This window comes from Varanus komodoensis, unplaced genomic scaffold (assembly GCF_004798865.1).
Source record: "Varanus komodoensis strain SLA01 unplaced genomic scaffold, ASM479886v1 scaffold27, whole genome shotgun sequence".
In the NCBI taxonomy this organism is placed as follows: Eukaryota; Metazoa; Chordata; class Lepidosauria; order Squamata; family Varanidae; genus Varanus; species Varanus komodoensis.
In genome coordinates this window covers 4,720,297-4,744,679 of record NW_025335701.1, presented here as the reverse complement: position 1 = coordinate 4,744,679, position 24,383 = coordinate 4,720,297, and the positions used below count along the sequence as shown (strand labels likewise).

General features: G+C 40.5%; 1 protein-coding gene across 6 annotated transcripts in view; it reads right to left on the bottom strand.

Moving 5' to 3' along the window:
• WWOX (WW domain containing oxidoreductase) overlaps nucleotides 1-24,383 on the bottom strand; it is a 713,985-nt gene that overhangs the window by 603,486 nt on the left and 86,116 nt on the right. The window contains exon 6 of one of the 6 annotated variants that reach the window (XM_044434024.1): nucleotides 10,975-12,777. The exons of the other annotated variants lie outside the window; for them this stretch is intronic. Within the exon in view, the coding sequence (XP_044289959.1) occupies nucleotides 12,676-12,777 (102 nt within the window). The 3' untranslated portion in view covers nucleotides 10,975-12,675. Of the gene's footprint in view, nucleotides 1-10,974; nucleotides 12,778-24,383 lie in introns of those variants that run through there. 6 annotated transcript variants of the gene reach the window in all.

Here is a 24,383-nt window from a genome sequence, read left to right as displayed (position 1 = left end):
CTTTCAGCCTGACCTACCTCACAAGGCTGGTGTGAGAATAAGACTGAGAACAGCAGAGGTAAGCTAAGTCCTTTTAAAGAGAAAAGAAAAATGTCAGGATAAAATCTAATAAATAAATATAGGGTTGATAAATTCTATGAGTCGGTATATCAAATGCTTCCAAAACAATTGTTTTCTGTAAATACAGTGAATGAATGTTTATGCACCTATAACACATTAGTCCTCCATGGCAGTGTTACACAAATTGTATTGCCTAAACCAAAGTGTCATTTTAAGACAAGGCAAACAAAACAAAAGCTCATCTCACAATCACACCACAGCTCAGTGAAGTAGCAGCTACATCAAACTAATTACAAATGGCAGTTCCTAATTAACAAGGGCAGAAATGTGAAGTCAGTGATAAAGAAATCCTCTGTGCATTAAGGAATATCCCCACACACTTTTTAGTGCAGGCAGGTAGATAGACGTTTACGGGTGTAATAACATGATTCCTATGTCATATGGAACTTTCCACCTCTTGTTCAATGCTTCTTCATACCATGCTTGTGCTAAATGTTTGCAGGCGGCCCATCTCTCTCTCTCTCTCTCTCTCTCTCTCTCCCCCCCCCCCACACACACACACACACTCTCTCTCTCTCTCTCTCTCTCTCTCTCTCTCTCCTTCAACAAATGCCAAAGATAGAACTGTTAAAACAGTACCCCAGGTGTTTACTATAATGTAAAAATGTAATTTGCCCAGACAAAATCTCAAAAAATGGAATAAGACCAAACTGGTCAAGACAACCCAGACCGGGCTATTCCTCTGACCTTGAACTTACAGATTCTTTTGATTGTTGTGGATACAGCACAGCTGCCCTGGAGTGCTAATAGAGTATAACCACTAGATAGATTAATTAAGGGGCAGGGTGGCATAGTGATTTGAGTACTTAACTAGAACCTGGGAGAGCCTGGTTCAATTCCTGCTTCAGTCATGAAGTTCATACACTGGAACAGGAGAAAGAGAACTTTATTTATTTTATTTAAAGTTTTTATATGCCGCCCAATATTGAAGTCTTTGGGTGGCTTACAAAAAACAAAACAACCACATACAACAAGCCACACACAACATACTGCATCTGATAAATAATGATAACATCAAAGATGAAACCAATTACCTGTTAAAATATTGGGAAAATAAAAATATTTTAAGACCAGGTTGAAGATGTACCAAACATATTTAAAAACCTTTCAAGTTCCTTTCCACATGGCAGCTGAAAGGTAAGAAATGTGATGGTGCAGAAAAAGCAAATGCTCCATGTATAACTACAATACAATATAATGATGTAATCTAAAGCTATTTATACACAAAACTATAAAACATTTTTGCACAGTCATCAACAAAAATCACAGGAACCATTAAAAATCTCAAATACCTCACTGGAATTGTTGACATTTCTTTATTTGGATAACTGGACTCCATGCTCTGTTATTAACTCTTTTTGAAACTCTCTTCCATATTAAAAGCAATTTCCAATAGAGGGCTTAGGAGGCAAGAGTTAACCTTTATTGGACTCATGGGAGTTAGTTTCACAGCTTCTGGACATACAAAAATAAATACTAATATGACAAGAATTAAGTAAATTTTGCATATACTTCTCTAAGGAGTTCCAAATCATTCAAAACATGGCAATTGCTGTAATTAAATATAAACGTAACAGACACAAGTAGGGTTGCTCACATTTCCCACTGAATCATGCTGCAGCACTACAGGTATGAGCACAAATGGCTCCTTCTCTCACCCACTGAGATGAAAAATAACTAGAGCTCTGTTTCACTTCAGCATAAGAAGGTAAGAGCAGCCATACTGGATTGAACCAAGGGTCTCTGTTCACACAAAGACAATCAGCTGCCCAAAGGAAACCCACAAGCAGGAAATGAGTGCAAAGCCATCCTCCCTCACATATTCCAGAACGTCCTAGCTTGCTGTTAAGTGCAAACTGGAAACCTGATTTAACAGGAACCCTTCCTAAATAAGCCAGCAGCAAGCTGCCTTATTTAGTGGTTTCCTTCATGAATCAGAGTTTATTTTAAACCACTATTCCTGAACCAGGAATCCAGTAAAGCAGAAAAAAAAATGGTCATGCAGGATTAGCAAGGAATTATGGATAAGCTTCACACCTTACCATTTCTGCATGGGCACATGGCACTAAATTATGGTCCAGAATAGGTAGGCCTCTTACCAATAATTATTCAAAATTATTATTTTGCATAGCTTTTCCATGACTGTTACTTCAGTTATGTATTTATGTATTTATTTATTAAAACATTTCTATGCTGCCCCTTGCTGAAGCCTCGGGGCGGCTCACAGCACATGTAGATGGAAGTGATTGAATGCATAGATGATCTTGCTTGTCAAGAATTCCCTTTTAGTGGAAATCTAGTATCTCGGGCAGAATAGCTCTAGCCTGGCTTTTCTGTAACATGCTAGTTTTGTAACATACAGGAAGTAAGCTCCCCTCTCTCTTTTTACATGTCAGAGCATTGAAACATTTAGTTCCATGTAAATAAGTCTGAAATATAGGCTTGGTCTTTTCAATGGGATGTGAAGATAGTGCTCTGAGTTTCTTTTAGCCACTTTGTCATGGTCAGACCACTGCTTGCTGAGGTTTTCCTCTCTGCAGAAGGTGAAGGGACATTAAAACAGTCCACCCAAAGAGGCTAATGGATTGAGATGGTTTCCAGAGGACTTTGGAGACAGAGTCCTTCTGGTTAATGAGTCTGGCAGTTCTGCTGAAGCCTTGGTCAAGCTGTGGAACACAGAAATGACTTGGGCAGCTGACATGATTGCTCTTAAGCTCCCTCTACATTGTAGAGCTCATACAGCTGCACAGTATACCCCAAAGCTGAGAACAATGAAACAACAGAGGAGATAGTTTGAGCAAGATGGAAAAGAATTCCTAATGGATGTAATCAAACTGATGCAAGCATACAATTGGGCATATTTAGAGGACATGAAGGTGGCACAGAAACAACATCTGGCTGCCTCTATTCAATCTTACATTTGCTTCCCAGTGGAGCATTTCAGAGTCTTCTTGGGCCTATTACATGCTGGCCCCAAAGACATCTTACATCCATCTGAGGATTGCTGTAATATATTTGTTGGGCACTTCCAGGAAAAAACCCCCCCTCTTGTATCTGCTGCCACTCCAAAGTAAAAACAGCTGCATTTGTTGAGAAACACAGAGTACAAACTGATCCAGTTTAATTGAATGAGTATCGGTTGTTACAGCTTGAGAATGATGGCAAGATGCTTCAGCAGGGTCTTGCTTGTCTGAACCTGTGTACTGGATCCTTGTTCTTCCTTGCTTACAAAAGCCAAGAAGGAAGGAACAACCATTCTGGCCAGGGAGGTGGTGAATGACTCTTTATGAGAGCAGGTAGCTCCATGTCACCTGAATGAGGTGGCAGTGAGATGACTCCTGAACAAATTCTCCCTCAACTCAGAAGACCTTACTAACTCTAGTCCAGTATCAATTGTCTACCAGAGCAATTGTCGGAGCTGGGACTGGCCGACAGTATGTTGCAGTAGTTCTGCCCCTATTTGGAGGAATGGGCTCCAGGAGGTGCCTAAGGAATATTGTTCAACCCTGTGTACTTTCAAGCATAGAGCTCCTCAACTGTCAGGGAGGAGGAGGTTTAAAAGGAGAAACAGAAGATGACAGCACAGCAGCAGCAGGATGACTAAGAGAAGAGGAAGAAATGGTACCATCTGAAAAAGTCTGTGTCAAATAATAATGCTAAGCATGAAACCCGGGCTGTAGGCTTTGATGTTACAAGAAATGGAGAATACCAAAGTATGAGTTACCTGTGCTTGTGCTCTGACAGTTTTTCTTGTAGGGAGTCAAAACTTTTCTCAGCAATGAGACCAATCAGCCGCCATGCAACTTGTTACATTAGAAGACCAGTCCATTAATAGTTCCACAAATTGCCCTTATTCCACAGGGATATATTAGACTATACCACACGATCTGCCTATCACACACAATTTACCTATTGGTATATTGCCCAGGGAAATGATATGTTCTTCAATCAGCCTATAGTTTGTTGTGTTTCATTTGCTTTTTTGCTTTTTTATATAGTTTTGAAGAATTTAACTTGCTTGCTTTCCGTCTGCTTTGATATTCAAGATTTTTCTTGGTGTGGTATTTATTGTGTAAAAACATTATTGATGGGAATCGCAGACCAGTTAGATACCAGGGGAAAATTCCTGACTATTAGAACTGCACAATTACCTAGAAGGTTGTGGGCATTCCTACACTAGAGGCATTCAAGATGCAACAGGACAACCATCTGAGAGGGATGGCTTTACTTGGAATCCTGCAGTGAGCCAGGAATTGGACCTGCTGACCCTCTGGCGCCTTCCAACTCTATTATTCTACGATTCTAGGTGTATTTGATCTGAGATCGTGTGCCATTGGAATTACGCACAGGCAGACCCTAATATAGTATGTGACTTCTGAAAGCACCAGGACTTATTTAGGGAGATCACAGTGAAAGGGGATGATTACACACACTTGAGTTTCCATATAGTCTGAAATGCCTGGTCCTGCTTAATCTTGGAAGTGAAGCAGGATTGAGCTGGGCTAACATCTAGATAGGTGACTTAGTCCTGTACTGAGCAGGTGGTTGGACCTGATGGCCTGCTAAGCCCCCTTCAACTGCATGATTCAATATGATTCATTGAACCCAATCTAACAACTAACAACACTTCAGATGTGAGCACTGGCATATTATATCCTGATTTGGGCAGGATTTTTTTCCTCCTTTATATACAGCCTGGACCTTTAAGTCCACAGTTGAAGCACCAAACAAAATCATAATGCTGCATAACCATTAAACTGAGTGCATCTGCTTCTAAGATACTGATAAAAAGTATTACTGTCCTTATTTCACTTAGCTGTTAAAGAAGGCACTACAGTAATACTCAATGTAACAGTATTATGCAATGATCTACTTTTAATGCATACCAACAGTCAAGAAATTGGATACAGAGAAAAATCCCTAAAGACTACTTAAATTTTAATCACTCTTTTATTGTTCTACTGCAAAAATCAGGGGTAGAGTAAACAACATATTTAGCCCCACTGAGCCTTCAAGCAGGGATGCCATATAGGAACAAGAGGATACTGGTAATTTGTACTGTTCAAAGATGCTATAAAAGTCTGCCGTCATTCAATCTTTTATTCTACCCCGGAAAACAGATTCTTACACATATGCTATCATTCACTGTCACCTGGGATACCAAAGATCCATCAATAATGTTTTACAACAAATACCACACCAAGAAAAATCTTGAATATCAAAGCAGATGGAAAGCAAGTGAGTTAAATTCTTCAAAACTATATAAAAAAGGAAAAAAGCAAATGAAACACAACTATAGGCTGATTGAAGAACAACAATTAAAAACAGAAGGTTCTAAACAAATTAACAAACCTATGACAACTCTGATGGAGCATCATATACTGAATCTTTAGTAGTTTCCTTTAAGTAGAGTTTCATTCTATACTAAACCTAGGCAACTACTGCTTCAGAATCTCAGGATAACCTCCAATCCCAAGGAATCCATTCCACACCTTTACTGTTCTTTCCTGTGAAAGTCAAAACTCAGGCAAAGGGCTCTTTTTGACCCTACATCAAGGAAATAGCAGAGTTTTCCACATAAGAACCTCGCCTGCCCACTTTGATGAAGGAAACAGGATGAAGGAGAGAGAAGTAACCAAGATACCTAGCAGAAAAACTATGTATTCGTTCTCTCTAGGAAATTTAAAGATTCTTTGTCCAGCAGTATTGCTTCTTAAGTAGAAACCATCTGGGTGAAGTGAATGTTCAGCCCATCTTCAAAGTCAAAATATAGCCTCTACTGAAAATATACAACACCCTATTTTGAGTTTTTCTGAAGTTCCTACTGGAATATCACAAGTCTATTTCTTGAAGAAAAAAAAGATCCACAACATTCAAGGAGGAACTACACATTACACATAGTTTCATAATTTCTTAGGCACGCGCGCGCGCACACACACACACGGGAGGGAGGGAGGGAGGGAGGATGAACCAGCTCTAGATTTCTGAGAGCTCTTGGGCAAGACATCTTCAATGATCCACTTCCTTCAATAAATCTGTGCTTCCACCACCAGTATCACAAACTATTCGTGTCCTTCATCCTCTGTTTTATCACAGGCACCACTTGCTTTTGTTGCCACACAGGGAGCCCAAGGAGCAAGGAGTCAGGGCCATTCTCTGCTTCTTCTCACCACCACTGTTATTTGGGCCAGAGTGAGAGGAAGATGAGCAAACAGGTTGCCATGTTGCAGAGAGGAATTAATTCGGGGCAGGGCTGTTGGCGTTTGGAACCTTGGTGGGTACCCAACCTTGATAGTGGTCCTGTATACACAACTACCTCTGAGACTTCAGTTATAAAGGGGGCAATGTAGAAGAGGCTTCTTTGTTTATGCCTTCTTTGTACTGCAAATCCACATCCTTTTACATCACTTGGGGAAAAGATACAGAACCCCACAAACAAGTCCAGCACTCTTCCCCATGCAATCAGTTCCTGTTAAAGGAACTTGTGTTGTTTTTGTAAGTTTCAGCAAGAGATCTAAGTCAGACATATTTTGTTTATTTTCTGAAATTGTGAGTGATGGTATCCACCATCCCATCCATTAGACAAACCGAGAGAGAATAGACAGTAAGAGAGGTGAGGGAAGGCAAAGGCAGACGTTTTCCTCTACAGGCTTGGGCAACTTGTAGGCCAAAACAGCTGGGAAGATACAGCAACAGATGCTGTTTACTCAGTGCTGGAGTGCTAGAACGTGGGAAGCTGCTTTAAACTGCGTCAGACCATTGTCTCTCTAGTTCAACACTGTCAGCATTATCAGGATGGCCTTTTTAGGGTTTTAGATTTTTCCCCAGCCCTAAGTGAAGATGGTGGGTATCAAACCTGGGTCCTTCTGCATTCAGAGCATGTTCCACTGGGCCAGTCTCTCCAAGGGAACCTCAAAGCTTTAACAGTATGTAATACCATGCAAATTGTTCATGTAAGACATTAAAGCTTTCTTTTTGACATCATCACTAAATGGAAACATGACCTGAGTCATACTCACAGAAAGATGTAATATGGTGAACTAGAAATCTAAGGAAAAATGTACTCTTAATGTTTTTACTATGAAGAGGGATGTACACAAGTAAGTAGTGGCTACGTACTATCCCCAACCTCCTCTTCTTTTCTGAGAAAACTAACAAGGTGCTAGTTAGACACTTTACTGCTGACAATGTTAACATGCAAGTCCTTTTTGCAAGTCCCGGCAAATATTTTATTAACAAGGCTGTGGTGCCTGAGAGTATTTGCATAAAAGCCAGCAGATGAAACTTTCGAGATAATGTAAACAGCACCAAGACTGCCACATATTCAAAGACAATTATACGCAAACCTCCGCACCATTTCAAAAAACTGAGAAGGCTTCACTAGATTTGGATCCCTCAGTGGGGCCACACGCATTTGTCTCCGCAGAGAGGGAAAATAGGACTGTGGGTGAAAATCTCCTGACCTCATGTGTTCATTGGCTCTTCTGCTCAGAGCCAGTGCAACAAATTGGCTTCCTATGACGTGTACAAAGCCTAAACACACAGACTAATTTAATCTCATTTTTTGACTGGGTAACCTCCCAAATGGACAAAGGGCACTGTGGACATAATCTACCTAGACATAATCATGAGAAGTAGTAGTTCCTCTATACTCCTCACTAGTCAGACCTCACCTGGAATACTGTGTCAACTTCTGGGCACCAAGATTTATGAAAGATACAGATAAATTAGAAAGGGTCCAGTGGAGAGCAACAAAAATGATCCAGTGTTTGGAAACACTGCCCTGTGAAGAAAGACTGAGAGAACTGGGCATGTTCAGCCTTGAGAAGACTGAGAGGGCACATGATATCCCTCTGTAAGTACCTCAAAGGCTGTCACAAACAGGGAGGAAGAGAAAGACGGGGCTAGATGAATCACCAGCTGCAATTGAGACTGCTGGGAGAAATATCAACAACCTCAGATATGCAACCTCAACAACCTCAGATGATACCACTCTAATGGCAGAAAGTGAAGAGGAACTAAAGAGCCTCCTGATGCAGGTAAAAGAGGAGAATGCAAAAGTTGGCTTGAAACTCAACATTAAGAAAACTAAGATCATGGCATCCTGTCCTCTCACTTCCTAGCAAATAGATGGGGAAGAAATGGAGGTAGTGACAGATGTTATTTTCCTGGGCTCCAAGATCACCACAGATGGGGACTGCAGCTAAGAAATTAAAAGACGCTTGCTCCTGGGGAGGAGAGCTATGGCAAATCTGGACAGCATACTAAAAAGCAGAGAAATCACCTTGCCAACAAAAGTGCATATAGTCAAGGCTATAGTTTTCCCAGTTGCAATGTATGGCTGTGAAAGTTGGACCATAAAGAAGGCTGAGCGCTGAAGGATTGAGGCCTTTGAATTGTGGTGCTGGAGGAGACTCCTGCGAGTCCCTTGGACCACAAGGCGATCAAACCGGTCAGTCCTAGAGGAGATCAACCCTGACTGCTCTTTAGAAGGCCAGATACTGAAGATGAAACTCAAATACTTTGGCCACCTAATGAGAAGGAAGGACTCCCTGGAAAAGACCATGATGCTGGGAACCATAGATGGAAAAAGAAGGGGACGGCAGAGGATGAGGTGGCTTAGATGGAGTCACTGAAGCAGTTGGTGTGAGCTTGAGTGGACTCAGGGGGATGGTAGAGGACAGGAAGGCCTGGAGGAATGTTGTCCATGGGGTCGTGATGGGTTGGACATGACTTCTTGACTAACAACAACAACAACAACAAACATTCCACATTTTAAACTAAAATTCCTAGTTCACACTTAATGACAAGGCAAGCGTCTGCTTAAGAAAAAACAGCATATAGTTTATTCTTTCTTTGTGCTACATGGAAGGAGAGATGGGAGAGAAGAGGGGAATGCTTGAGCCTTGGTGGTTTGTACAGCTGCAATCCTGCTTTTGCACATAATGCCGGTTTATGGTTTACCACCATTGCTAAGATACCATGCTCTGTGCAGGATGCCAATCTAAGTGAGGAGGCTGGAGAGCAGGACCTGCCGCCACCCCCTTCTGTGCATCCCTTACACCCACCTCCATGACATGAGTAAGGTAACTGCTCCAGCTTGTTAAGCTGTGCTGAGGTGTTCACGGCCACCCTGGCTAGTGAAATCTACATGCAAGTTCCTCTCTTCCTCTTTCAATTTCCATTTGTCCTCCCTTACTTTGTGGGGCTGAAGAACAGGATATACAGCAAGTTTTTGCTGCAAGATTATATGTTGTTTCTGAGAGACAAGCCAAAATAGGAGCTCTTCTCCAGCAGATGTCAGGGATCTCCATGTTCCCAACTATAGCTGCATGGAAAGCTTCATGGCTGAACGGGACTAGAACCCAGAGTTCAATGCTGCACTCTCAACCACTATACCATGCCGGCTCTCTATATTTTTCTACTTTTTTCTCACTAAAGCTCCAAGAAGCACCCACCAAATCTAGATGCAAAAGAAATGAACTTGGAATGGAAGTGCTCCTGAGCACAGTCTAAGCCTAGCCATTTGGTTTATCAGTTCAGTTTGAATACATATATCAACTCCAAATTTCTGCAAGCTTCATTTCACCAACCTTTTTCAGGTGAACAGAAATTACTTTACTGTGACTATTGTTAAACAACTAGGAGACAGAAACCCTTCCAATCTACCAGGTACTCAGAGCTCTACCACCAGATTCCCAGGTTACCTTCTGCTCAGCCCTGTTCTAAAGTGCTAGACCATGGGTCAAGTAGGCTAACTGGAGAGCCAGCCTTCTCTCCCACCAACTCCTGACAACTGTGAAACACACTGGCAAATAAGCCTTTGTTGGAGAGCGGCCTTTTCTAAACTGGACTTCACTGCTAATATTTTTATAATGCATTCATAATTCATTTATGAAGCAAAACAAGTTGCATGATGCAAAGCATGAGGACTCAAGTAATTTTTTTTAATGATTTATGTCCCATAAATATGATAAAACCCAATTACTATAAGCATGGTCCATGACACATGCCATGATGTCATTCTAAAATGTATTTAATGGTTTTAAAAGTCCAAATGGATGTAACAACGTACACTAAAGGTCCACTACAGGTCATTTGAGCATCAATGAAAAACACATTTAAGAATGTATTATTTACTTGCCTTTTGAAAACAAAATGACAAATGTTTTGCTGTTATATTGTAATTAGAAATCAATAAATGAACTTTGTTCAACATTCCAAAGATGTTACTGCTAATAACCTACACATACAGATATGACTATCCTTAAGTCTGTGTGAGAATAAAAAGGAAATAAACATTTCTGATTCAGTAAATGTGTTTGCATCATACAAGTTTTCATATTTTTGTCCGGTGACTGCTACTTTTTCAAGCCTTTTTGAAAACTTAGCTTGATTTTAAATAGTGGCACCTCTCTTGTCACTGAGACAACCTAGCAAAACACAATATATCTGTTCTACAACGACTTCAATGGTTACCAACAGGTATTCAGGTCAAATTCAAGAAGCTGAGTTTGACCTATGAAACCTTAAATGTTTACCTCTTATACGATCAAAGCTGTGGATTCCTTATGACATCAATACATTTCATATTTGGTCTTTTTCTTCTTCTGTCTTTGACTTTCCCAATGTATTCTCCATTAAGTCTTTCCTTCTCATGATGTGTCAGCACAACAGATTCAGTTTCGTCATTTCTTCTTCCAGGGAAAGTTCTGCCTTAATTTGATCTAGGACCTGCTTGTTCACCTTTCTGTTGGTCTAGAGATTTGCAAAGTTCTCTTCTAGCACCATGGCTCAAATGCATGGATTTTCTTTCTGTTAGCTTTCACACTCATATCAAGATCAGGGCTACAATACTGTGAATGATCTTGGCCTGCATCTCTAACGAAACATCCTCACATTTGATGAGCTCTTCTAATTCCTTCATTGTGGCCCTTCTAAATCCTAATTCTTTCTGAATTTCTTTTAAATTCCCTGGATATTCTGGAAGACATCTCTTGTTTTTCCTGCTTTTGTAGCTCTCTTTTATTTCATTGCATGTGATATTTGCTGAAAAGTTAACATTCAGGATTCTGACACTACGTTAGTCATCTTCTGTTCTTCCTCTGTCCTTACCACTTGTGTTTCTTCTGACAGCCAAGGAGGCCTTTTCTTTCCCCTTCTGTAGGAACTGTCTATATCTCTGGTTTCAATGCAGATTTCTTTTTGTTTACATTCTGCTGAGTTCAGTAACAGGAATGTGTTTTAGGTAGACTTTCAATCCCCGAGGAATGTTATTTAAGTTGCATTTTGGCACTCTGATTTTATTAGTGATCTTTTTCTGCTTTACTCTGATCTTTGCTATTAATGGTAAATGTTCGCTATTAGAATTGAGTCCTGGTCTTTTTTGGCAGCAAGAATAGTATTCATCATCTCCTTCCAATTATGAATTCTACTTGATGTTTGTATTTGTCATCAGGTTAAGGCATGCATTCACGAGAGGGTAAACCTTAAATAGCCGAGTATTTTGTGAATCACCCGCTACAGCCTTTGTGTGGCTATAACCACATACGCATTTTACTGGGAAGAAGCCCACCGAAAACAGGTGAACTAACTTCCAAATAGAAACCGAGGCTTGCACTGGAAATGGTGTGACACTGGCATTTACTAGAAGCAAAGTCCTCTTGATAGTCACCCTAATCCGGAGAGACATCTCCAAAAGGAGCTCTTGACTTCACCATGGGCTGCTTTGCAGAAGTTAGAAAGTTAAAAAAAAGACAAACAATTATGCTTCATTTAGCCTTTCCAGTTGTTTAATAAACCAACTGATGCTAATTGTAGTCATTAATTCTATTATTGTATTGATTATAACCAGTACATTATGCCTTCATAGTGTAACAGGCTTTTCAAATTAGTTTTTAAAAGGAGGATATAAAGGAAGATATACTGTAAAATAAATAGGATGTAATATATATATTGTTGAAACTTTGCTATAATTTAAGTATTATTTCCTTACTTGCATACTAAAATGAGTAAATATACTCCAACTAGTTGCCTGGAGCATTCAACAAGTTAAGGAAGCCACACCCTGAGAACTGACATTTTCCATAAAAGACCTTTCTATCTTGTTGTATCAGCTGCTGTGCCTTGAAAAACTGTTCAGCCCTCCATATCCCAAAATGGATTTAATTGGCAGTTACCAGTTGACATAGATAAGATACTCAATACTGCAAAATACATTTATTGTGGCACAAAAGTAAACAGAAACTATGGGAATGTCTTGGCTGAATGAACCATGTGGGAAAAGAACTGCATATGAAGGATTACAATCATCACATAATTCTGAGGGAGAAGCTAAGAGACCGTTCATGGACCTGAAACCGGAACCTAATATGTGGCTGCAAGCTGTATACTTGAAACAACAATTTAACTGGATATATACTGTGGCATGGTTGAAAAGTCACCTTGCCATGTAAAAAAACGGGTTGTGTGAATCCACCAGTAGCACACCACGCAACAGAGACTTGCTTAAAAGAATTATTATATTCAGCAGTACCATAAACCTAAATTCAGTGCTCAGCAGAGTTGCAACTCCTGATCCAAGCAGTGACCCTGGGAATTAAAATGTAGTTTCTGAAAAACAGCATGCTCACCATAGAAATCTTCCTGGCACTGTACCTGCAAAGGATATTGTAGTTAACCAATAGTGTAAATCAAGATGGTTTTCCCCAGACAATACCTCTGAAAAATTACACAGTGTGCTGCTCAAAAACCTTGGAATGATATTCCATATTTAAGCTAGGTTAGAAAAACGTTCTGCAAAGCAACATGAGCAAAATCTTAGAGTAAAAAGCTCTCTTTTTATGCTTAATGGTTTCCTTAGAAGTGATGGGGGGTATTTTTCCTGGAACTTAGCAACATTTTGTAAAACCACAAATAAAAATGCTTAATATAAACTAGAAAACTGTGTGAAAAAAAGATTTCTTAATCCAAACCAAAGCTCAATTACAAGAAAAATTTATTTCGGCCACACACAAAGTGATTATTAATATTTGCCAAAGAATGTAGCCTTATACAGTAAGTGGGTCAAAAAGGCAGCATATCAGCTTTCAAATATGTTTAAAAATAATGCAAAAACATTTTAAATTACACAGCCAAGACCTTGTCAGCTTTTAATTTAAAAGGCTGCAGGAAACAGTACACAAAAATTATACTTCATAAACACAGAAACTGTAGATATGTTAAGGTCACTTGGCACAGCAGCTAATTAAATTAAATTAGACCTTCTAGTGATTAGTTTCTACCTACAGCAAAAATGCCTGCAAAGTTTATATTGGATAGATACAGCACTATTAACCAAGCTAGGAGGAGAACACTCCTTGCTTCTAAGCCCGAGATGCTATATTAATTGAGGGAAACATTGCTCCCCAATACAATGAAACCTTCACCAACGAGTGATAACCCAATTCCTCAAGGCTGAGCTTTGAACTGTCTCAGTCCAGACTGCGTTTGGTATTTCAAGTCAGGGAGCATATTAAGTAAAACTGCCTAAAATGCACTAGGCATTATACAAGTGGAAAAGAAGGAACAGGATACATCCCTGCCTGCGAGCTGCTAATCTAAAAGAGCCGTGAAACAAAAAGGAACTGGAAGAGCAGCTAACTAGAAGAATAACAAAGAGGGCAAAAAGCTAAAGAATATAATAATTGAGGAGCAAGAAATGCCTTTTAAAATAGTACACCACAATGCTATATATCTGTGTGTCAAGCAAGATAAAGAGAAGACCAGCCAACTAGAAGGAGAGTTGTTCTTTTAGCATCTACATAGAGCTGCTGAGAGAGGCCACCTGGTTTGGGAGGTCTGGCCTCACCACCAGACAATAATGCCCATCTCACACTCTCTTTTCAAGGCATATCAAAGAGGCTGTGGGAAAGCTAACTATTTGAGGCATTACTGTGCACGGACAGAGGTTCTACTGATAAGTAAATAATCTAGGACTCGGAGGATGGCCTCTTGAAGAGGGGGTTCTGCATGGAAGATCAGGAAGAAAGCTTCTGGATCCAGCACGACACCTGAATGCTCGGACAGCGGCTGGCCAGCAGCACTGTGGCCCAGCTTCCGTTGCTGTGCCAGTTCAAAGCCTTCCTGAAGAAGATAGATTTTGGCACAGTGACCCTTGCCATAATGAGCCCCCATTTAAAGTACTGCAACATGTTCTATAGGGAACTACCCTTGAAGATTATTTGGAAAATACAGCTGGGGTTAAAATGCTAAAGCTTTCTTTGTGTTTTATAGGCTATATAATATTACTCCTAAGTCTGCTGCACTGGCCTCCATTTTGCTTTTGGGTCCAATACCAGGTGATAACCTGACAGTTTGAGACCAGGATATCTGGAAAACTCTCCTCCTGCACGTGCCAGTCTTTCGCTTATGAACTTTACCTAACACCGCCAAGAGAAGCTGCATTTATGAAAACAGAATAGGGACTCTTTTTTGCCTGGGAAAGTTAGGTTAGCTTTTCAATGGATAGCTTCCAGGGATGGTCGAGACAATTCAAAATGACTCAGCAGCTGCCAATTTTTATGGGCCAGCAGCTATTTAATTTATTTCCTGAACTTTTTAGTGTTCTTTAAAATCTTTGTTATTGCTTTGTTACTGTAAGGTATTCATACTCACAGAAGCACGGGAAATGGAAGTAAATACTTCTGCTTGCGCACATCAAGAGCTCCCTCACAAGCGGTGCACTTTGAATGGAACCTGCACTGAACTCATGGAGGACCGAAAGCTGCCAAGGAGGTCAGCCCCTTTCTCTGAAGTCATTTGGTCTCCAGGTGGCTTCACCACTCTCACCTGACGCCTTCCACCCCTTTCCCGAGAAGCTGTCCATTAGACTTAGCATGTCTGTGATGATAATCTAATTGCAACTCTGTTATTTTTAAAAGATGATAATAGTACTGAATTGGTTTTTTTAAATCTAATTTACATTTTTAAATTATATTTTGATGTTTTTTTTTATTTTTATTTCATGTCCAAGTATCTTTGTTGTACATCCTAGGCAAGGACAAAGGTACAGGTAGTTGTTCTATTCGAGGAAGAGCAGGGGGTGTTGTACTTCTGGCCATTAATTAACCTCTAAAAATCTGTTTTCCATGATGATTCACTATCTATCCATTAAAAGCTATAGCTCATTGAAGACAGCAGGTCAACACATTGACACTTATGCCTGCCAAGCACATATAAATCTCTCTGTCTGGGCTCTTTCATATATTCTACCCAAGTAGGTACACATTCACCTGCTAACTTAATGTCTGAAGAATGTGCATGTATTTTCCCAGGTGTTCACCATGGAAAGAATGCCATGGTCAAAAAAGTAACTGGCCAGTTAGTTTCTTAGCCCACAGGAATTTTTTAAAAATTCTTTTACATTTATTTTCACTAGAAAGGAAAGGAGATATAGGAGAGGAAGGTGCCAAGGGTCAAGTCCACAAGTATAGCATCTGACATCAACATTTAAACACATTCATAAAAAGTGAAAATCTCATCGGCTGTAATCCCATCAATACAATTCAATTTTCAATCGGACAAAATTTGTCCTGTCTATTGCTTTAAGTTTAGGGCAATAGTTACTAACATTTATAAAAACTCTACTTTCTTTAAAAATTAAATAAATTGCTCATAATAAGCTTTCCATGTTTGAGTAAAATCTTTGGCTGGCCTTCTGTTAATGTGGTTAGTTAATTTTCCCATTATTGCATGCTCAATTAACTTGTTTTTCCAGTCCTCATCCGCTGGACAGTCTTCAGCTTTCCACTTTGAAACAATTATCACTCTTGCCATGTTGTCATATATTTAAATAACTCTGTCATAATCTTTAGGATAGTCTCTGGTACAATACTCAATAGCATATTCTTAGTGTTCGTTGAAAAGTCACTATCCTAAAGTTTTAAGTATTTTCTGCATGTGCACATGTATCTACTTCCAAAGTCTTTTAGTTCTATCCACCACATATGGTAGAAAGTCTCATCTTTCTTTTTAACATAACATAGACACAGAGCAGGTCAAAAGGGGTCTCCCGGGCCATCTAGTTTGACCCCTGACTCTAGCCAGCTCCACTCATGACATGCCCACCATGTGCATGTCCAGCCTATCCTTGAACAGCCTCACTAATGGGGCCTGAACCACCTCCTGTGGAAGCCCATTCCATACCCTTGGGGTCCTAATGGTCAGGAAGGAGTTCTTGGCATCCAAATTGAACCTTGGTTCCTTTTTACATTTCCAACATTTTCCATTAAAGTTATTACTCATCTTCTGTATATCTTTTGGGGTAATATACCACCAAAAATGTATCTTATGTTTTTTTTTTCCTGAACATTTCACTTACAGTGAATTTTATATCTTTTGCTCATAAGGCTTCCCATTGATGTGATTGCACTTCTTCAAAGTTCTGTGAACAGTTCACCGAAATTTTCACTTGTTGAATTTCAGTATCATGTTTAAGCAATAATTTATAAAGTTGTCCTAAGATATGGTCTTTTTGATGTTAAATTATAGTTTCCAAATCAGCAAGACTCCTTATTTTGCTTTTTTTCTGTTTGAGTTTCCTGTTTTAATCTTGAGAGCAATTGATAATAAAGGAGCCATTCTATAGTTTTTCATTCTCTTTTTAATCCTTGCCACAACTAAAGCCCAGAGGAATTCTTAAAATGAATACAGTATAACATTTGCCAGGTATAAATTTTCGGGGCTGTGGTTCAGTTCCTTCCCTGTGAAGGGACCTCTGTACTAGAATTGGAGATGCAGTGGACTAACCCTCTGGCCAATCGCCACCATTCACTGCTCCCAGCCTTTGGCCAGTCACTTGACAATGGCTGTCCTTTGCTGGAAATGATTAGAGAACAGACTTCTTCCTACTGCTTGGTTCTCTAAAAGGAAGATATGGGCTAAGAGAGCTTTTTCTTTCCTCTCCGCTCCCCTGCCACGCTATGAGATAGTTAGTGCACTATGGCTTTCCAGTGCTATAAACCTTTACTGGCTGCAAGCTGTTGGGACCACAAAGGAATGTTTATGCATTTCCCTATTCAGCCGCTGGGGTCAACTGGTTTTGCCTTCATTACTATTTGCTTCTTGACTTTGTTCTATTTCTCACAGTCGTCGTTACACTGAATCTATTTCCCACCTTTCTTCATCTTACAAGGAACTCAAGGCAGCTTATGTGGTGGTAACTGCTGTTGCTGCTTGGATATTCATCAGGAACCATAACCAAGGGCAGGACTGTCATGAGCAGCAGCCAAAATGATCCGTTGAAGGGAACAAGACTGACAAACCATCTCCGTTTTGGGGGGCATTACTTTTTACACAGGCTCCCAAAGGGAATGGTTGTGGAGGGGAAGCGATAGTTGACATCATCTTGGACCTCCTCAGATTCTCCAGTGTATGGAAAGAGGGAGTCTCGGGCATATCTGCCTGCTTTTGTGTTGCCATATTCATGTAAGCCATAGCTAATAAAAGTTGCATGCTGTTTCAGTAGTAGTTATGTGTTGTTTCTTATCCTTCTTTGACCTCACCCCCACATGGCTCTACATGATTACCCAAGTGTGCCTGCAGTCCTTACCAAGAGACTGACATCCCTGAAATACCCTTCCTATTAGCAAGGCAGTACTGGTTTATAAAAAGGTCTTGCAACGTGATAAAGGATCAAACCGTTGTTTTAAAGGTTATCTCAGGGTTACTGTACTGAAATATTAATTCATTATCTAACAAGATGAAAAACTGGAACATTGTCCCAATATTCAAAATAACCACATGTACAGACAGACAAAGAAATGATCATTAACACAACTTTCACAATAAAGTCATTAAATTTTGCCTATTGGTTGTTTTTACTGCAAGAGACTAACATGTCTATCCAATCTGGAACATAACCTTTAGCTTAAAAAATATTTTTAAGTGGAACATTACAGCTGTTCAGTTTTTGCTGCAAAAGGATTGCTTATTTCCCTTCATGCTAGATATAGCTATGCCCAGAACAGTAATTTGCTAATTCATAATTTAGCTTTAAAAATTTTACACATAAATCATGGCACAGAAATTATGAACAACATTTTCAATGTTTAATATTGGATCAGATTTGTGGGCATTATGGTTCAGTTATCCACAAATTATGCAGGGACACCTGGCATTCTAGATAGCCTTATTTATTGAAATAACAATTTCTATATTGCCAGGGATTTGATTTGGATTTCTGAAATATACTTCATAAATAATCCTGCTGAAAACCTAAAAATGTAGCTCAGAAGATCATCCTGAATTTCAAAACCAACACATTAATTTCTTTCACACTATTATATAGTGAACCCATTGAAAATTCAAATTGCCCTCATTTATTAGTAATTATTAATAGCATGAAAATATAAATACATTTAGTATCATTTCCCCTAGTAGTTTCCTTTAATTGATTCTACAGTTTAAAAAAATAAAATATTTTAAAAAATTAAAAAGGCCACTATCGTGTAATCATGAAAAGAAAAACTGATATTTTTCTTAAAGTATCTACCACTTAAAGTATCTACCACTTTCTTTTCTAAAGTATCTACCACTGTATGAAATTATTAAAAGGCTGATCACATATTTATACATATTTTTGCTGGCAAACAATTTTTGGTCCCTTCTTTGGCTATTTTATTATATTTACCATATTATGATTTCTTCTAAATTAAACCACTTGCTCTGTCTTGCAAAGAAAGAAAATTATATTGAGTCCCACTTTTGATTAAATACTATTTCAAATGATGAAGGCACTGGAGAAATATTTTTAGGTGTGCACCATGATTGCCGCCCCTGAATGCACACCTGTTCACATGACAGTGTGGGGATGACAGTGTCGAAGGAGCCAAGAGAAACACTGCCAGTCGGCAGACTCTCCAGTCGGGCTGCTTTCCCAGCAGGGTCCCCCAAGCTGGACTAGTCACATCAGCAGAAAAGATTGCTAATCTCTAACGCTCATTTTCAATCTCATTTGCCAGGTCTTGAGCGTCTTTTGGTAGCGGGGAGCATAGGGACACCATGCTATCCCAAAGCGTAAGATGATATCTAGCCATGGTAGCTTGGCAATTGGCTATTTTTACGGAGAGAACTGACAAGGAATAGAAGCGGCAACTGATAGCATCAAGGTGCCCGCCTCCTTTGTCAGATGGAGTGGTGTGTTCCCTACTGGAGTGTGACTGGGCAGACTCTACAATGATAGAGTTTGGGTGTGGGCACTGAAATGGGAATTCAGCATCTTTCTCTTGGACCCGATACATATTCTTAAGGGGAGGTGGTGGGACCACGAATGCCGGGGATCTCCATTCATGATGGATTGCATCTAGCAGAGTTGGCAGTAGAGGAACGGTAACAGGTCCAGTGGACGTCCCGAGGCTGTGTAGCAATGGGGACGGCATATAAAAATGTTAAATAAATAAATAAAATAGCCTCAAAGACTGGGTCCTTGGCGCTGAGGGTTCTTGCCTAGGATTTAGTTCTAGGCTGTGAGCCATTCAGAGGTCTTGGGATATGGAAAATCCAGTGTCCTCAGGTGGCCGGGATAGATCAGAAAAAGTTGTCATAAGACTTGGTGGGATATTGGACTGCCGGTCTGGAGAAGATGGCACTGAAACCAAAGTACATTGTCCTTGTTCAGAGAGACATTCGGTTCTATCTGCCTGACGGCTAAGCGAAGAGAACAGAGGTCATCTATCTGTGAACCATAATTAATTGGCAGGGTCTCGAGCAGGTTGTTGTAGCACACAGCAAGAGCTAGGACCACGGTAAGGGATCATGGTCTGAGCCCGATGGACTCCAGTTGTCTTGAATCGATGGATCCCCATCATTCCACATAGAATTTCAAATTGAAATCCCCTTGGTGTCCTGGGGGAGATCGTTGTTTCTTATGAGGAGTCTGAGCCCGAGGTGATCAAGAACATTGTCTAGATCATAGAGACAACAAAACCATGGCCCACAGATTAGAAATGCTCAATATAAATTCCAGTCACCAAAAAGGGGGATACAAAAGAATGGGGCAACTACAGAAGCATTTCACTAATTTTCCATGCAAGCAAGGTTGTCACAACGAAGAATTTTACACTATAAGGAGTGAAAAATGCCCACTGATCAAGCTGGATTCTGAAAAAGAAGGTGCACTCAAGATCATATCACAAATATGTATTGGTTACTGGAGTGCTGTGCTGTTCATTCATGCGCAGTTGACTGTGTGGTACATGAGAAGCTATGAATGGTTCTGCAAGAAAAGGGTGTACTGGAGACCAAGGCCAAGATCATCCACACTATCGTATTCCTGATTACTATGAACAGGTGTGAAAACTGGACTGGGAAGCAAGTTGGAAGGAAGAAAATGGATGCATTCAAAACATATTGCTGGAAAAGGGCTGTACCAAGAGAAAGACAAACAAATGGGCCCTAGATCAAATCAATCCATTATTTTTCTTGGAATTAAAAAAATGATACTGAGGCTGTCATAATCTAGGTACACCATGGAAAGTCAAGATTCGCTGGAAAAGACAACAGTATTAGGGAAAGTTGATGGCAGAAGAGGATGAGGAAGGCCAACTAAGAGTGAAATCAATTCCATAAAGGAATCCATGGTCTTGATTTTACATGAGCTAAGCTTCATGAGTCATGAAGGTGAGTACATTTTGGAGCATGTTCATTAATATGGCACATAATAACAGCAACAACAAATAACAGTGCTAGAAATAAATACCTGGCAGTCTCTCTACTCTGTTTTCCTTGACTAAAATGAAAATATTTACATAGCTTATGTTATGTCTTGAATCCTGAGAAGTACAAAACAAAGCACTGGCCACTACCCACAAAGCCTCTCTAGAGGCCTCCTGAGTTGCACTGCGTGGGGTGCAGAGGTCCACAATGGGAAGGGGAAATCACCAAGACCATCGCCCACGTTGTGTTCAGGAGTACCTTTCAGCTATCTAGGCAGGCTTCAAAGCAGAGCAAGGGGCGAAAGCCTTCAGGAAAGGACAGCAGCCTGTCGCCTCTGCTTCCTTTCACTTGCCTTTTCAAGTTCCAAGTCTTTAGAGTGCTGGGCAACGAACGATACACATTGTTTTTTCTCAGATTCTATGCTTTTGACTCCACATAGGCTATCAGTACAAGTTATCCTCATGAAACTTTAGTTCTTACTATATTCATTGCAAAATAGGAGAAAGGCACAGACAAAGTTGATCACAAATGTGTAACCTTTAGTACTCAATTGATTCATTCCTAATCGTATTATTAAGCAATACTGTCACTTCATCATAGATTATTGAATTTAAAGAACGAAGACACAATTATGACAACAACATTACAAAATGGGAAAACAACCTGCAAATTAGTTAGGAAACATAGGAAGTTGTTTTATATCAAGTTAGAAGATTGGTCCTTCTCTGGGATAGGTGGCTGTGGGATCTCTCTCAGTCCTGGCTGGAGATGCCCAGAAAGGGAGCCTTGGCACAAAAGGCATGTGTTAACATTGGTAGAAGAATCAACCTTGAAAGCCCCAGACTTTTGTATTTAAAATACAACAACTGTACTAACTTGCAGTTGTCAGAGCAGAGCAATTCCCAAGTAAAAACTAAACTGGAGCCTCTGAATTATCAATTCAAAAGAATAACTGTTAACACAGCCTTTATATGTTTATATACAAAATGTTATATAGAGAGAGTAAACCTAGCCCAAAATCTGAAAGATGAGACCAATACAGAATTTAATTTAGGGCACTTGTTGTTGTTTTTTAAAGATGGAGAATGCACATAAACTACCTCTTATGAATAACTGCCAGCATGTTAGTTACAAATTACATGTTAGCTCCAGTTAAATGCACCTGAAAATGCACTCAGATTCAACACAATATAGCCATCTGGTCCCAACACAGCTACTGCCAGGAATGGATTTTGAGAGAGGAAAGGGAGAGAAATACTGGGAAGGAATACACAGAAATATTTAAAATGCTGAACGGCAACAAAAAACACCTATTATACTGGCTACACCTAAAAGAAGATGAAATAAAGCCATGCAGAGTTTATTTAAAGAAACTGTGGGAAGAATAGAATAGCAGCACATCCCAACCATTCATGTTAGAATACCTGGTATTCTATAGCTGATATTTTCGAAGGATGTCAAGGTTATTTGATGTGATAGGTTTTGCCATTAAATAATCTGACGTTAAACTGCCATTCCAACTAGCAAAACTATAACTTTGCTAAAATCAGCAGCAGTCGGTGTCAGGAAAGCAACAGGTACAAAACTTAAGTCACGTAAAACTTAATGAGGTTTATTCCGTGCACATGTAGCAGTCACTGCTTATACTGCCAGAGGCAAAGTGATCTTTGGATGTAGATGAAGGATCTCACGGTCCCACCGTTAGAAAACAGCAGCACAGGCAGTCCCGCGCAAAGACACATGCCAGGCTGAGTGGCAACAGCTGTCTGCTTTGCTGCAACATCACTGGCTTGAAGGCAGCTTCTAAACCCACCTGGTGCGGCAGCACGGACGGCTCATGCAATTGTCACAAGAGATTCCTGACACACGTCCTTTGAGTTATATTGTACGTGAGCATTTGTACTATCAGTGTAAGATTTAGAAAATACATGAAATCTAAGAATAAACCTGCCTTAAAGCAGATGAGACCATTTGTCCATCTAGCCCGATATCCAGATGGGCTAGATGGACAAATAATACTCTAACCAGGCAGGGAATCTCCCGCATCTCGTGCAGCAGTATTTCTCATGACTTGCTCTCTGGTCCTCCAAACTGGAAGTTCCAAGACTGAACCTGAGACCGTCTCAATACGAACCAGGTGCTTGGACACTGACCTGCAGTTCTTTCCCACTTGCATCTCTGTCAGATCAGCTGAAAGGAGGATTATTTATAAAGGAAACCTGCCAGTGTCCTGTGAAAGCAATTGATCCGACGTTTGCTTTTAGAAACCACAAGGTGTCACTACAGCTCCACTCGTGGGACACAAATGCATGGTGCTGGGCGTCCTTAAGCACTGCTAGTTAAAGTGGCCCTCCCTGTAGGCCTGAGCCTGGTCCGGGGCAAGGGGCTCAGCAGTTATAGGTATGAAACTAGCTTTCTGGCCAACTGGAACCATATCCCCCTTCCGTGGTGAACCATGACACCAGTCTTGCCCAGCCATGCACACACGGGGGAGGCTGTGGGGCAGTTCCACTGCCCAGCAGGCCTGCTTGTCTGGCCCCTTTTTTCCTTTAGGATACACAGGGCGGCTTGCATAATCTTCTGCTTCCTCTCAGTCTTAGTCTCACAATGACTGTGTAAGGTAGGTTAGGTTTACAGGAGTGAGCAATATGTATGTTTTACACAGACACAGACAGAGGGAGGGAGCAAGGGAGGGGGGAGAAGGCACAAGTTTGCAGTGGGCCTGGTCTGGTCTGATCCGATCCAACCCAGCGTGGCTTCTTATCTTCTTAGGTGGCCCTTCAGCTCCAAGCAAGGAAGTATCCTGTGCAGAGTGCCTAGCACTGCTCACTCGTTGGAAGCACCGGTGGGGAGGCAGTGAAGCAACAGTTTTGCCTGACAGGGAGCGATCCAGTGGCCTGTAGTCACTGGATCCTGAGAGGACACAGGATATTTCAGATTCCTAGTTCTGAGCCCCCAAGCAGCACTTAACCCTGCATCCAGGAATCAGCAAAGAACTTCAGCAGCTCCCCTTGGAAGTTGGGAAAGAAACTTGGAGCAGGAGGAAAGGGGGCAAGTTGACGGACAAGGACAAAAGAGGGCTGAAAAAGCCAGGATACAGGCCATTCTGAACCCTCTCCAGTCACTTCTCTGCTTTGCAATTTTCCATCTTTGAGGGCAAAAGAGAAAATATGCTGAGTGTGGAAGGCATGTAGGTGACGATCGCTTTCACCGTTCCTCCCACTCTGCACAGGATGACCTTATCTTCCAAGTTCAGAGAGATCACAGTAGATTTGCCCTCTAAAACAGCCAAGATTTTAAGAATATCAGAAATTTCAGGAAAACACAATTATTGACATGTAAATAGCAAGAGGAAGATGGGCAGTGGGGATTTAGAAACAGTACAGATGCTAAATGATTACTTTGCCTCTGTGTTCTCCTCAAAGCAGGATGAGGGAAATCTACATGGGGGGCCAGATGAGGCTGGAAATTTAGGGGCACAGCTTGGAGTCACTTTTGACTCACTCATTCTATTTATCTAACATGCCCTTCATTTGTTTTAAGCATTTTTATACTCCCCCCCCCCCCCC